Below are 12,579 nucleotides of genomic sequence, written 5' to 3'. Positions count from 1 at the left end.
TAACATCATTAGACAATTTCAAAGTTAATTTTAAATTCAAACTAACAAGAATCAGTAAAACAGTTTATGAAGAATAAGTAATCTGTTTTCATAACCTATTAAGAAAGAATTTAATTATGTTGAAATTTATTCAAATGCTAAGTGATTTTTAAATATTGTTTTATTTTTTGTGCATAATATTATGGATTAATATTTACTCCATATTATGGAGAACATAAAACTTAATATGTTTAAAATGTTTTTGAAGTTTTAATTAAATGCATTGATACTATAAGAAATAGTCTATCAATTTAATATAAACAAAACTCAAAGTAATAACAATAAGTATAATGATGAACAACTAGTTCAAAATAAAATACTAACAAATATTTTAAAACCATTTAAACTTTGTTAAGTTTTCATAGTTTTATATTCCAATTTAAATTAATTCAGATGTATTCAAATCAATTCAAATTATTGTTAATGTTGAAAAAGATAACGCTATCAATTTCAATGTTTTTTTATTTTATATTATATTTCTTTACTGCAAACATCTCAAATTTCAATCTCATTGTCATAACTTTAATTAAAACACAACAATTGTTATAGCGTACGACTTAATTTACACAAAAATGCATGAACAGAGAAATTTTGAATTTCGTCGACCAGTAAATATAAAATATAATGTAATTCAGTAATAAAATCGTTTTACTGTACAATCTTCAGACTACAGCGTATATATATATAATACTTATATCAGTCAAGATTTAGGATAGGAGGTCTATTATTCTTTTCATGAAATATATTTTTACTATGTAGGTTTTTGAATTAATTAAAAAAAATAATAGTTATATAAAAATATTTATTTCACGAAAATTAATGTTTAAATAACGAGTTAATATTTAATGATAATACGATGCAGATACACGATATTATAATATTATAATACTAAAATTAATATAAATATAATAATATAATTTTAACATAATATCAAAATTATTGACAACGTGAATTTAGCTAATTGGCATAAAATTATACTAATTTCGATATTTTTTTTTATATTTGAAGCGAGAATACAGTGATGGGATCACAACATGCGTTTGAACCGGACTTGCGTATAATATACGATAATTAATCTCTTATAGTAATAAATCATGTAACATTTGTTCGATTTTGCATTCTTCTGCCTGCCGTCATAATATGTGAGAAACAACCATATATTTATAGGTTAGGTTTGAATATATTATTTATCGTCGATGCAATAAAACATAAATATATTTTTATTTTGTGACCACGTCTTGACATATTTTTACCGTACACGTCGTGCGTGTTACAGCATACATATATATAACATTCATACATATAATGTGTGCATTATATTTTATTACAACGGCTTTTTGATTTTTGTATTTCAGACCCGTGTCTCGTGCACTACTGTGGAAGGGGCGAGGAGTGTGCCGCCTTGGGCGGCGTTGCACGGTGCATATGCGTGCGGAAATGCGGTCCGGCTAAGCGCAGGGTGTGCGGAACAGACGGCCGACTGTACGACAACCGATGTGAGCTGCACAAGTCCGGCTGTTTGTCCGGAGTCAACATAGAGATAGACCATTCGTTAAAGTGTTTCATACCTTCAGGTTAGTCAGTGTCCGTAGGAGGCCGTTTATTATTTATCATTGTACTTGCTGGAGTATAATAGCTTTACAAGTGTCTTATATTACATTTTATATATACATATAATATATTACATTGCAGCATCGTTATAGTCAGTGTTGGTATACAAAACTCTACGTCTTATACAACTGACCCGTGATTAATGTTTATAAAGATTACATAAACTCACTAATATACTCGAAATTTGTAATATATCAATAAATACACATTTTCATTTTTATGACGATGTTATAATAACTTATAAAAAATACAATTTACCTATAAAAAATCTAGTAAGTGCAATTATTAACCAAACTCCATGATTAAAAATTCAATAATTGTTTGTAAATAACTGTGTTTAGTTTTATTTATATGTATTATAAAATGAATGCAGCTTAACTATTATAATATTTTATTGGCCTATAAAGGTATTACAATATGCGATAAATACATATTTATTTTGATCTATCAGTTATAATATATATTATGATCATTATTAGATCTTATCAGTTAACATCGAATAATTATTGAATTTTTTGTTAATGGATTACAAAAGTAAATTTTTGTGGATAAAAAAGAAAAAAAGTTTTTTATAATAAATTTTGAGTTTAAAAAAAATCTATTATCTTTCAAAATCATAAAAATTGAACTAGAAAATTAGTGTAGCCAGTAAAAAAAATGTTTAACATAAATCACCTCGTATATTATATATGTACTATGTGTGTTGTACGTATTACGTATGGATGTGATGTAATTGCGTTATGTCGTCCACGATAAATCAATTATGGAACCAGTGGAAATGACGAGCGAATAAATCGTTTTAAATCCGATCACATACACAGCAACTCGTAAGACTATACAGTATACACGTTTTCGAATCGGCTATAATTCAAATCGTAAATCGATTAACAAATCTTATATGTATGCATGTATATATATATATATATATATAATATTAATATATACGAGAAAAATTGTTCCCTATATTTTATATCAAATATTATATCTATGTGAAATATATTTTACAATTTCATCGGTCAATGTATAAAAAATTGTGTGATTTATATAAGTTATAAGTGTATTAGTGTGTATTATATTTTATATATACCGAGATTGAAAATAATGATGTTTCATGATGTTTGTATAGCGTCCAAAGCAAAGAATGTGCGAATCCTACCGAAAACCGCAGACAACGCCATTGAATTGGAAACCAAATCGAAAGAAGCGAAAACGTGCGGTTCCCCGCAATACGAAATTATGAAGGTACCGCTGTCTTAATAGTTGTAATAATTACGAAATATGCGGAATGTAGCATATTTTGGAACTTTCGGGTGAAGTGCTGCTTAAACTAAAATTAGGAATAAAGAAGTTTTAATTAATACACTTTAAAAAGTGCTAATCGAAGGTTCCAAATTTAAAATCGTTTTCATTCTATTCATGTTTTTTTTTATCAAAAAATAATGCTGTATTTAGGAATATAATATGTTTCAATATTATTTGTATGATTCATAACTCCAAGTAAAAATATAAATTGAGTTATCTAAAAAATACACCACTAGTTTTTAGGGTAAACTCACGATTAATAAGTAAAACTTTAACAGTTGTAATTTTAGATAGACAATTAAAATTACTATTTTTTTTAACAACGGTTCGTTGGTCGTCACTATACACCGGTATTCCGGTATTATAGGCAATTTCGGTACGTCAGTGTGCAGTTGATACTCATAAACAAATTCGATATGGGACGGAAATAACATATCAACATATCACTCACAACTACAATAAAATGTTTAATAGTGGATGACAGAAAATTCGTGGATCTTAAATAACGCTCGGTGAATAGCATAGTAATTATTTACTGTTGTAGTTAATAATTTAGTTCATAACGAGTCTAATATCGAATAATGTGTATACATATAGTGTAATATGTATATTAAATATGCAGCCATCCAGGTAATATTATTATAATAAAGGTCCGAAGTTCAACGAAAAATACATTATTTTTTGGATCCTCTATGATAATGCATTCCAAGTACAATTTGTTTCATGTAACAGATATTTTATAAGCTTTCATTATGTACTTTTTAAGTATTTTATAGAATTTTATGGTCATTTTAACATTTTTAGTGCATAATGCATGTATTGTACAATTTAAAAAAATTCCATAAACAAATATTATTTTCACAATATTTGCCTTAATAGATTTTTAGGTATTTTTTATATCTACATCAAATGTCGATCGTACTATGTAAATGACGTATGCAATAACGCGTTAACCTATCTCCATCGATTACGAATGTGGTTTCTTACCTGGACTTAAACAAATATCAACAAGTTGATCATTTAAAGATAAATCGAGTTTGTATTAATTTCCAATGAGCAGTCTGTGTTTGGCGAATTGCCTTTTTATCCGCATAATAAAAGTAATGTGTTTGGGCGAGTTTCTTATAAGGTGTTTGAGCGAGATAAACTGAACTTGTATTATTGTGTATTCTGTAAATGAGTTTATGTCAAACATGGATCTTAAAATTGAATATATTTTTGATACAAAACGAAATAAATGATGCATTTCAATTGAAAATTGTATTTTTCGTGAATCTAACCACTTTAAAAACGAGTCTTTTCGTTGCCGGTGTACGAGTAGAAAATGTACTGGGAGTGTTTTAGTAAATTCCACCATCGATAAAATACTATATTTTTCAAATAATAATATACATAATCACGAACCAACAATTGATCATAATTAAACTGTTCAGTGTGTTAAAACCGCCGTCAAATGAAAAAAGGTCGTTCAAACACATTACAATGTTCTAAAATCATTCGCCCAAACACATTGCAGTTTTTAAAAATACGCCCAAACGCATGACACCCATTTCCAATATACTGTTTATTTACTGTGCGTCGTGCTGAAGTTTGGCATTTCGTTTATGAGAATTTATAGAAATGTTAAAAACGCCGAAAGTCAAACCGTCGTCGTCTTGCCGTTCATTTATTTGCGGGCTTATAAAATAAAATTTGATAATTTCTATTGACACTATTGCGTTATAAAGCATTTTTAGAGCGCTTTTCGATAGTTTTTAGGTTATATTTTAAATCTTAGACGTAATTGTAATACAACTCGTATGTCATTTGATACTAAAAATGTACGAATCGTTATAAAAATGAAACGAGTACTACTGCAGTATTATTTAGTATAAAAGTTTTTATATTTTTTTTTTACGCGCAAACGCGCATAAAGAGGGGGTATAGGGTTGTTAAACGTGTCGTCCCGCCGACTAAACACCGCCATCGCAACGCAGACGCCGCGCCGGGCCCGAAATCCGTTGCGTCGTATTCCGAGAGGTATGTGATTACATTATTATTATATCTTACGCGGAGCACTTACTGATTTGTGTGCTGCGAATTCGAAGGGAACGCGGTTCGGTCGTGTCGTATTCGTGTCGCGGACAAAATATTGCGTTAGCCGGCGGGCGTTACGGATTGTGCGGTAGTAGGTCGGCGGTGGCTGTGTACAGCTTCGGAGCTATTTTGGCAAACATCCCGTTCGTCCCGCGCACAATATATTATTATTATTATTATTATTATTATTATCATCATCATCGTCATCGCCGCCGCCGCACATATACAAATAATTCGGATATGATGATACACGCGCACAATACGAATTTGTCGTCGAAATTGATAACGGTTGTCGTTGCTCACATATAATAATAATTACACGAGGCGATCGCTTTCAGCCGCACCGTACACGGCACGGTTTTTGGCCGAGCAAGACGCGTATTATGTTTATCCGTACCCGTTTATTGTTCTGTTCTCGTGACCGAAGTCGCGGCACACAGGACGAATAAAACGGTTTCTTTTTCGATATAAATAAAAATATGACTGTGCGGATTGGAAATAATATGGCCTTGTACGCATTTCGATTGTGACAAAACGCCGCGCGTTACTGTATTATAGTAAGAGAGTACGCTGTTGCAATCCCTGTGTAACCTAACGAAACGCCCAATTCCTTTTTTTTTTTTTCTATTATTTTTTCTATTATGCAGTTATTCAAAAGCTGATTTTTGAAGTTTTTTCACCATTAACTACTCTTTTTTCCTTTAAACTATTCAACAGATTATGATTTTGGAGAATTTCGATAAATCTACTTATATCAAAAATCGAATAACTAATTTCCTGAGTTATTTAAAATTACGTTCTAATGTAGGTTCGCGATAATACTATCAGTATTATAGGGTTAATAGGGTTCGAAAATATTATGGAAGCAATAATGATTTAAAAATTTTATAGTTATTCATTAACTCATCAACATTTATATTTTGTAAATATAGACATTGTCCGATTATAATGAAAATTAAATCAACTATTATCATATAATTATTGTTTTAATTATTATTTTTGAATTATTTGTTATTTATGAGTAGGTATCGTATTACATTTAAATATTCTTTTAGATTATTATCACTACTATCGTATCATCTTTATAATATACCTAATAATATATATATGTATTTTTTTTTATAATATACATATATATTAAATGCTGTTCGTTGGTAAGCGTAAAACTTGAGAACAAATGAACCAATTGGACTCATATTTGTTAAAAATATTTGTAATAATGCGAATAAGGTTTTTGTGAAATGAAAAATTGGAAAATTGAAAAATTCTGAGAAAACTGAAACTACTTTTTTTCAGTGTAATTTTTGTATGAACTTGTGACCGTTGCGTGTATTTGCTAAAATTAAAGCAAAACTACGTTGGCTACCCTTATGCGGTCCTTTACGCTACGACCTTTAGGAGTGGCGCAAGATGAAAAAAAAAATCAGGAATAACAATAATAACACTATACGAAAACAAAGAAATAGCGCGGGCGTGCAATGCGACACTCTAGGTTGAGAGTCGACAATGTCAAAAATGTCAGTAATGATAAAGTTAGTCTGAAAAATTAGTTTTAAAAAATTCTACATAAGAGGTGGAATTTTTTTACGAAAAACGAAATTCGTGGGAACAATTAGTACATTATTATATAATTATACTGCATATTTTTTTATTCGGTATTTATTTCTAGTTATAAATTAAAAATTTTATTTTTAAGTTATAATAAATAATTTTGAAGACTCACTTTTACTGCAAGCTTGTTTTAAAATAAGGGTAATCATCACACATATTTTTCTTTTATTGTATCCTATAAATATGGATGCACTGCGTTAAGTTGAATAAAAAGTTTTAATATTTCAAATATCATATCTATTTTATAATTTTGTTAAACTATTTTTAAGGACTATATTCCGTAATAGCAACATACATACATTTAAAATACTCAAAAACTACTCATCAAAATTTAAATAATATATATCTACTGAATAATTTAAAGTAAAAAGGAAATTCCTTTAATTTTGAAAAAAATAAAAAAATATTACGATTGTTTATATATATAACAGATACTTTTTCTTATATTTTTAATTTAACAATCGATTCATCATAAAGAAACCAAAAATGTAAGAAACGGAGTCTGTTGGACGTAAATATGTATCTATAGTAAATGTTGCGTTTGCAATGAAACGGATACATCAATATATTAGATAATATTATGATACGCCTGTGTAATGTCATCTCGTTAGTGTTTAATACAAATATTTTTGCTCTATATTATTAATTCAGTTCATAATGGGATAATATTTTTATTAATGTATTTAAAATCGATAAATACGTATAAAACATTTTTGTATTTATTACTCACCTAAAATGTAAAATACACATTAATTATGACGTGAAGTCAAACGACATGATAATTATTTTCGTATGAACACCTTATCAATGTAATACTTTTGTTTAATTTTTTATTTTTAAATTCTGTTTCCATAGAACCTACATATCTTTTTGTTTATAAATATTCAAACATTAATCTAAAATAATTACTGCACATTTACGCGGATGATGTTTTTTAAAAATATTATTTGAAAGTTGATGAGATGATACTTTAAAGTCACACGTAAATAATATCTCCGACTCACAAAATAATGTATGCCTTTGAAATTTGCATAACTTAATCGGCGAATAACGACAAATATATTACAACAATAATATAAAATGTCATAAAATATCATATCCGCGTTCTGATTGTTATTCTTTTCGATCGTGCTTATACTGTAGCTTTGAGGTTATCGGGTTTCTTTGTGTTTACTTTACCATTATCATAAATATTTACCAACCCACAACCACTATAAAACAAAAACAATAACGATAAAAATAATTATTATTATAAAAGTGAGTGGTGGGTTTGATGGCTCTCATTCGTGGAAAACCGACCCCATTCATTATGTATAAATAATATGTATACTGTATTATATTTCATAATGAAAGTTCAATAAGTCGAGCACGTGCCCACATACCTATATTATATTTTGTTATATGTTTTACGAATGACAAACGTTTGAGGTTGTGTAGGTTATTTTGGGGACCGTAAATACGATTCAAATCGCACATTACGCCACTCCACCCCATACGCGATCCTTTCGATGATAATAAATAATACATGATATTATCGTGCAAAAGTCGTGTCAGCTTTAACAATTAGACGTTGCAGCCTATATGCGAATTACGAACCCAAAACGGTATCGCTTAGTGGCCCACCGAGAGACCGCTCTCGATGATATACTCGGTAATATATGTTTTTTCTACCACTCGCACCCGATGGCGTGGTTTTTCGACGCAAAACGCATAAAATGGTAATAAATGTTTCTTGTTCAATTAAAAGAGGGTGCAACCACAGGAATTAATGCTCGCGGTCAGGATTTATGGTCCTTCTGGGAACGTGTATCCCTCTTTGGCCGCGTATAAATTATGTTTACAAAAAGCTCTTTTCTTCTATATACAACCGACTCAGCCTCTGGGCGGCCTATGCGTACACAGACAGCTACTTGGGTAGGACGGTGGATAATAAGACGCGTCTTATGATAATAACGAGAGAATACCACCGAAATGAAAACAGCCACCGTAATAAAGGTGTTTTTTTTTTTGTTATTGTTTTTTTTTCATGTTTCCTCACCATACAGCTCACAGACTATACAATGATTATAATTCATTCATCCATGAGGATAATGAAAGTAATACCCCGCGTATTTCATTGCATTATCTTTTGCAGGATAATTTGTTGCTGATAAATCATGCCAAACTCATGTACCAAAAGAGTTGGAACAGTGGTAAGGAGTATATGGTCAGTGCGTTGTTTCGTTACTTGGATTTAGACGGCAACGGATTTTTGCAACTGGACGAATTACAAAAGGTATATTTTATTTGGTCAGTTTTTTAATTAATTTATAATTTTTTTTAATTATTAAATAAATATTGTCTAGACTTCTTAGTAAATCAATATTTAGATAACTCAATGCAGTTATACATCTGCATAAATTAATTGGCTTCAAAATTATATATCATATCTATATATTATAAAATATAATATATAAATAAAATAAAAGTTTTTATAATAACACAATAAGCCCTTTCATTCAATTTAGATTAATTTTGTTCTTATTTATACTAAAATATCAATTGATAGATCTAAACCAAATTAAAGCAACGATACATACAATAAGTAACGAAATTATTTCAGTCGGTTTGAACGAATTACTTTCTGTTATATATCGTCATTATCATTAATATTGTAAGGGTTTTAAAATCTTTCTTTAAAAATATTTTATTTTCACAAACGTATGCTACAAAATAAATTTCTTACATTATTGATCAAAGAAATATCAATATAATAGCATTTTTTTTTATTCATATAAGTATATGTGCATATGATGAAATATTATAATATGTAAGAGCTTAGATTAAAAAAGTCGATTATTTCGATTAAAGTGTGTGGTTATATCAAATAAATGTATCGACAAATTTGGAATATAATTTTCCAAGGATGATAACCGTCTTCTTTGAAGCAATAATACATTTCCTTGTTCTCGTATGAGAACCCAGTATAATATATATAATATTATATATTAATATTGTGTAGAATATTTAATATGTGAAAAATTGTTCTAACTGTTATAAAATAAACTCTAAATATAATATTATACTCATATTATTTTATGAAAATATTTTAAATTTATTTATTTTTTAGAATGTTAACTATATTATAAAAGTAATATGTGTTGTTTCATAATAATTAAGTTAACTAAAATATTTACATAATGTGCGCTAAAGATCAAACAATAATTTTAATTAAAAATGTTTAACAGCAATAATCGTAAAATACACCATGCGCACAGTTCTATTTACCTTTTATTGTGAACAAAAACTTTTTTAATCCAAGCAACGGAAATATAAATTATTTTTCCAAATTTATACAAATGCCGCACGTGTGATAAAATTATTATTATAAAAAAAAAATTAAAAAAATATATATATATATTTTACTAATTCAATGTATTTCAGATAACCAAACAGGATAAACTCGATGATATGTCTGACGTTTGTGTCATGTCAGATATGATTCGCTTTGAAGATATGGATAAAGATGGACGTCTAGGTTTGAACGAATTCTACGCAGCTTTCAGTAAACTATATAGTAAGTATTATAAATGTATATAGCGTAAATGGTTCAAAGTAAATTCTAAACTAAGACGTTAAAGTAACGATATATAGGGATTTAATTTACTCACATTGCACGAAATCCTACATCTTACATAAAAAATATATATATACCTATGTATTGCTTTGATCTATACTCTGTGGTGTCCTGCACTTTAATGGCACCTCGCATATACATCACGCACATAGGTATATCATAATAGACTCGTTCTATTTCCATTACTTATTATATTATGTATATTTTATGGCGTACATTATAATAATAGGCTTGTCGGTGGTCACTTTGGAAAAAGCGCTAGAGATCAATAGAATATCCGCAAAGGTCGGCGACAATGTCGAAATCCGTTGCGACGTCAGCGGTAATCCGCCTCCTCCGATCGTTTGGAAACGATATTCCGCCGATCTAACGACCCTGGGCGACGAGGACGTGAGGGTTTTTAGCGATGGGTCGTTGTATCTCACCAAAATACAATTGGTCCACGCTGGGAATTACACGTGCAGAGCTTTAAGAAATTCCGAGGTTACTCAGACGCACGTGTTGACCGTCCATAGTATGTTCAATAATAAACAATACCTTAAATAATATAATTATAATAAATTGTGGAATGTTTCTTTTGTTTAATTCGATTTTTGTTGTGTTTAAGCTTTGCCTGAAGTTAAAGTCACGCCCAGAATCCAATCGCGGAGACCAGGCGAAAAGACTTCCATGTTTTGTCACGTAATTGGAGAACCTTTTCCCGAGGTACATATATACATTCCAGTCATTACACGCAAAATAATATATGTACAAAAAATGTATAAATACTGTACGCTCAAGGTTGATAGGTATCTTCTTGGCAAACACATTAATTAAAATGTGATTTTTTTATAATATTTATTACTATTCTTTTTTTTATACAATTTAATATTTGATATTTTAAAAATAACTATTTTTTCAAATCATGGCTTGAAAACACTTTTAACGAAAAATATATTACATTTGATCCAATCAATCAGAATAGATTAAGTTTTTGATTTTCGCGTGAAAAATAGTTATAATAATCAAAAATAGGTAGTGAGGAAATCGTAATTTTGTGTAGAATCTTACAAATTTAAACATTCAATCGATTTCTCGAGAGATATTCAAGGTGAATAGAACTTAAACTAGGACATTCTGCATTTCTGAATATATAAGTGTAACTAGTATGGGTTTACACGGGTATTAGATTTAAATGACTATTGTGTTGCCCAAAGGTGGTTTGGCTGAAAAACGAAGAGCGTTTAAAATTGGACATGGTGCACAAGTACAGAGTAGTCGGTAATGGAACTGAATTGAGTATTGATAACATCGATTACGCGGACACCGGTGCATACATGTGCCAGGCATCGAACACCGGTGGGGTCACCAGAGACATATCGTCACTAATCGTCCAAGAAATATTGACGCCCAGTGAGTATGGTGCGGTCGGATCTAAATCGAACGAAATATCAAACATTTCGTGCTAATAATAAAGAAAAATCGTCGTTATCACAATACGCCATACTAATATTTTCTCGTCGCGTTTTTTACAGCCGCGCCGAAAGAAGAACGCCGGTTTTTCGCTTTTCACGACTGGGGAGTGTCTGTTTACGAGCCCACTGCTTGCCGGCTCTACCATCAAATTCAATCCACCGACATCATACCGGGAACTCAGGTACATATTATATTTGAATGTTAGACAGGCATAGGTACAGTTATTGATGTCATAATATCGGATCGGGTTTGTCAAACAACGATTACCATCTCATCATGTGTGTAAATCGTCTGTTAGACCCGACTCGATATACCTAATGATAATTGTCGTTCTTCTTATAACCCGCGCGTGTGTGTAATGTGTGTGTAACGCATAGGAATATGTGTGTGGCGACAAAGGCGTCAACTGCAGCTGGGGACAGGCTATCAACGTGGCCAATCGTTACGTTTACGTATCGCAGCCGCTTAAAGATAGAGTGTTGGTCATCAGCAAAATTCAGATGGTCGTCGTTGACGTGAGTGCACCTATATTATTACTACACTATACCTCATATAAAAGCATACTTTTTATTTGTGTTTGTATATTGCGATTATTGCGTACGATTATTTAAAAAAATATTTATACAATATATTTTATATTTTTTAAATACGTGTTTCGGTAAAAAAGTATTTAAGAACAAAATGTATAGAATACTTATACAAAAAAACGTTAAAATATAAAATAAAATACTTAAACATGTAAAAATTTTTTATTTATTTTTTAATTCACCTAATATTTATAGGCTATATGGATCATTTATTAGCATATAATCAGTCTTAATAGGACGTACCTGTATATTTTCTACCGATTTCGATAATCACTCAATTAT

At 29.9% G+C, this 12,579-nt stretch overlaps 1 protein-coding gene across 2 annotated transcripts in view; it reads left to right on the top strand.

The window, feature by feature from the left end:
• The window catches only part of LOC113553508 (follistatin-related protein 5-like), a 121,375-nt gene that overhangs the window by 103,280 nt on the left and 5,516 nt on the right, over window positions 1-12,579 (top strand). The window contains exons 4-12 of one of the 2 annotated variants that reach the window (XM_026956875.1): window positions 1,395-1,613; window positions 2,777-2,892; window positions 8,774-8,914; window positions 10,063-10,195; window positions 10,485-10,769; window positions 10,863-10,960; window positions 11,452-11,647; window positions 11,770-11,891; window positions 12,088-12,225. In XM_026956875.1, coding sequence (XP_026812676.1) covers window positions 1,395-1,613; window positions 2,777-2,892; window positions 8,774-8,914; window positions 10,063-10,195; window positions 10,485-10,769; window positions 10,863-10,960; window positions 11,452-11,647; window positions 11,770-11,891; window positions 12,088-12,225 — 1,448 coding nt within the window. Of the gene's footprint in view, window positions 1-1,394; window positions 1,614-2,776; window positions 2,893-8,773; window positions 8,915-10,062; window positions 10,196-10,484; window positions 10,770-10,862; window positions 10,961-11,451; window positions 11,657-11,769; window positions 11,892-12,087; window positions 12,226-12,579 lie in introns of both variants that reach the window. The other variant, XM_026956874.1, reaches the window with a different exon arrangement.

This window comes from Rhopalosiphum maidis, chromosome 2 (genome assembly GCF_003676215.2).
Source record: "Rhopalosiphum maidis isolate BTI-1 chromosome 2, ASM367621v3, whole genome shotgun sequence".
In the NCBI taxonomy this organism is placed as follows: Eukaryota; Metazoa; Arthropoda; class Insecta; order Hemiptera; family Aphididae; genus Rhopalosiphum; species Rhopalosiphum maidis.
This window is presented reverse-complemented; position numbering and strand designations above follow the sequence as displayed.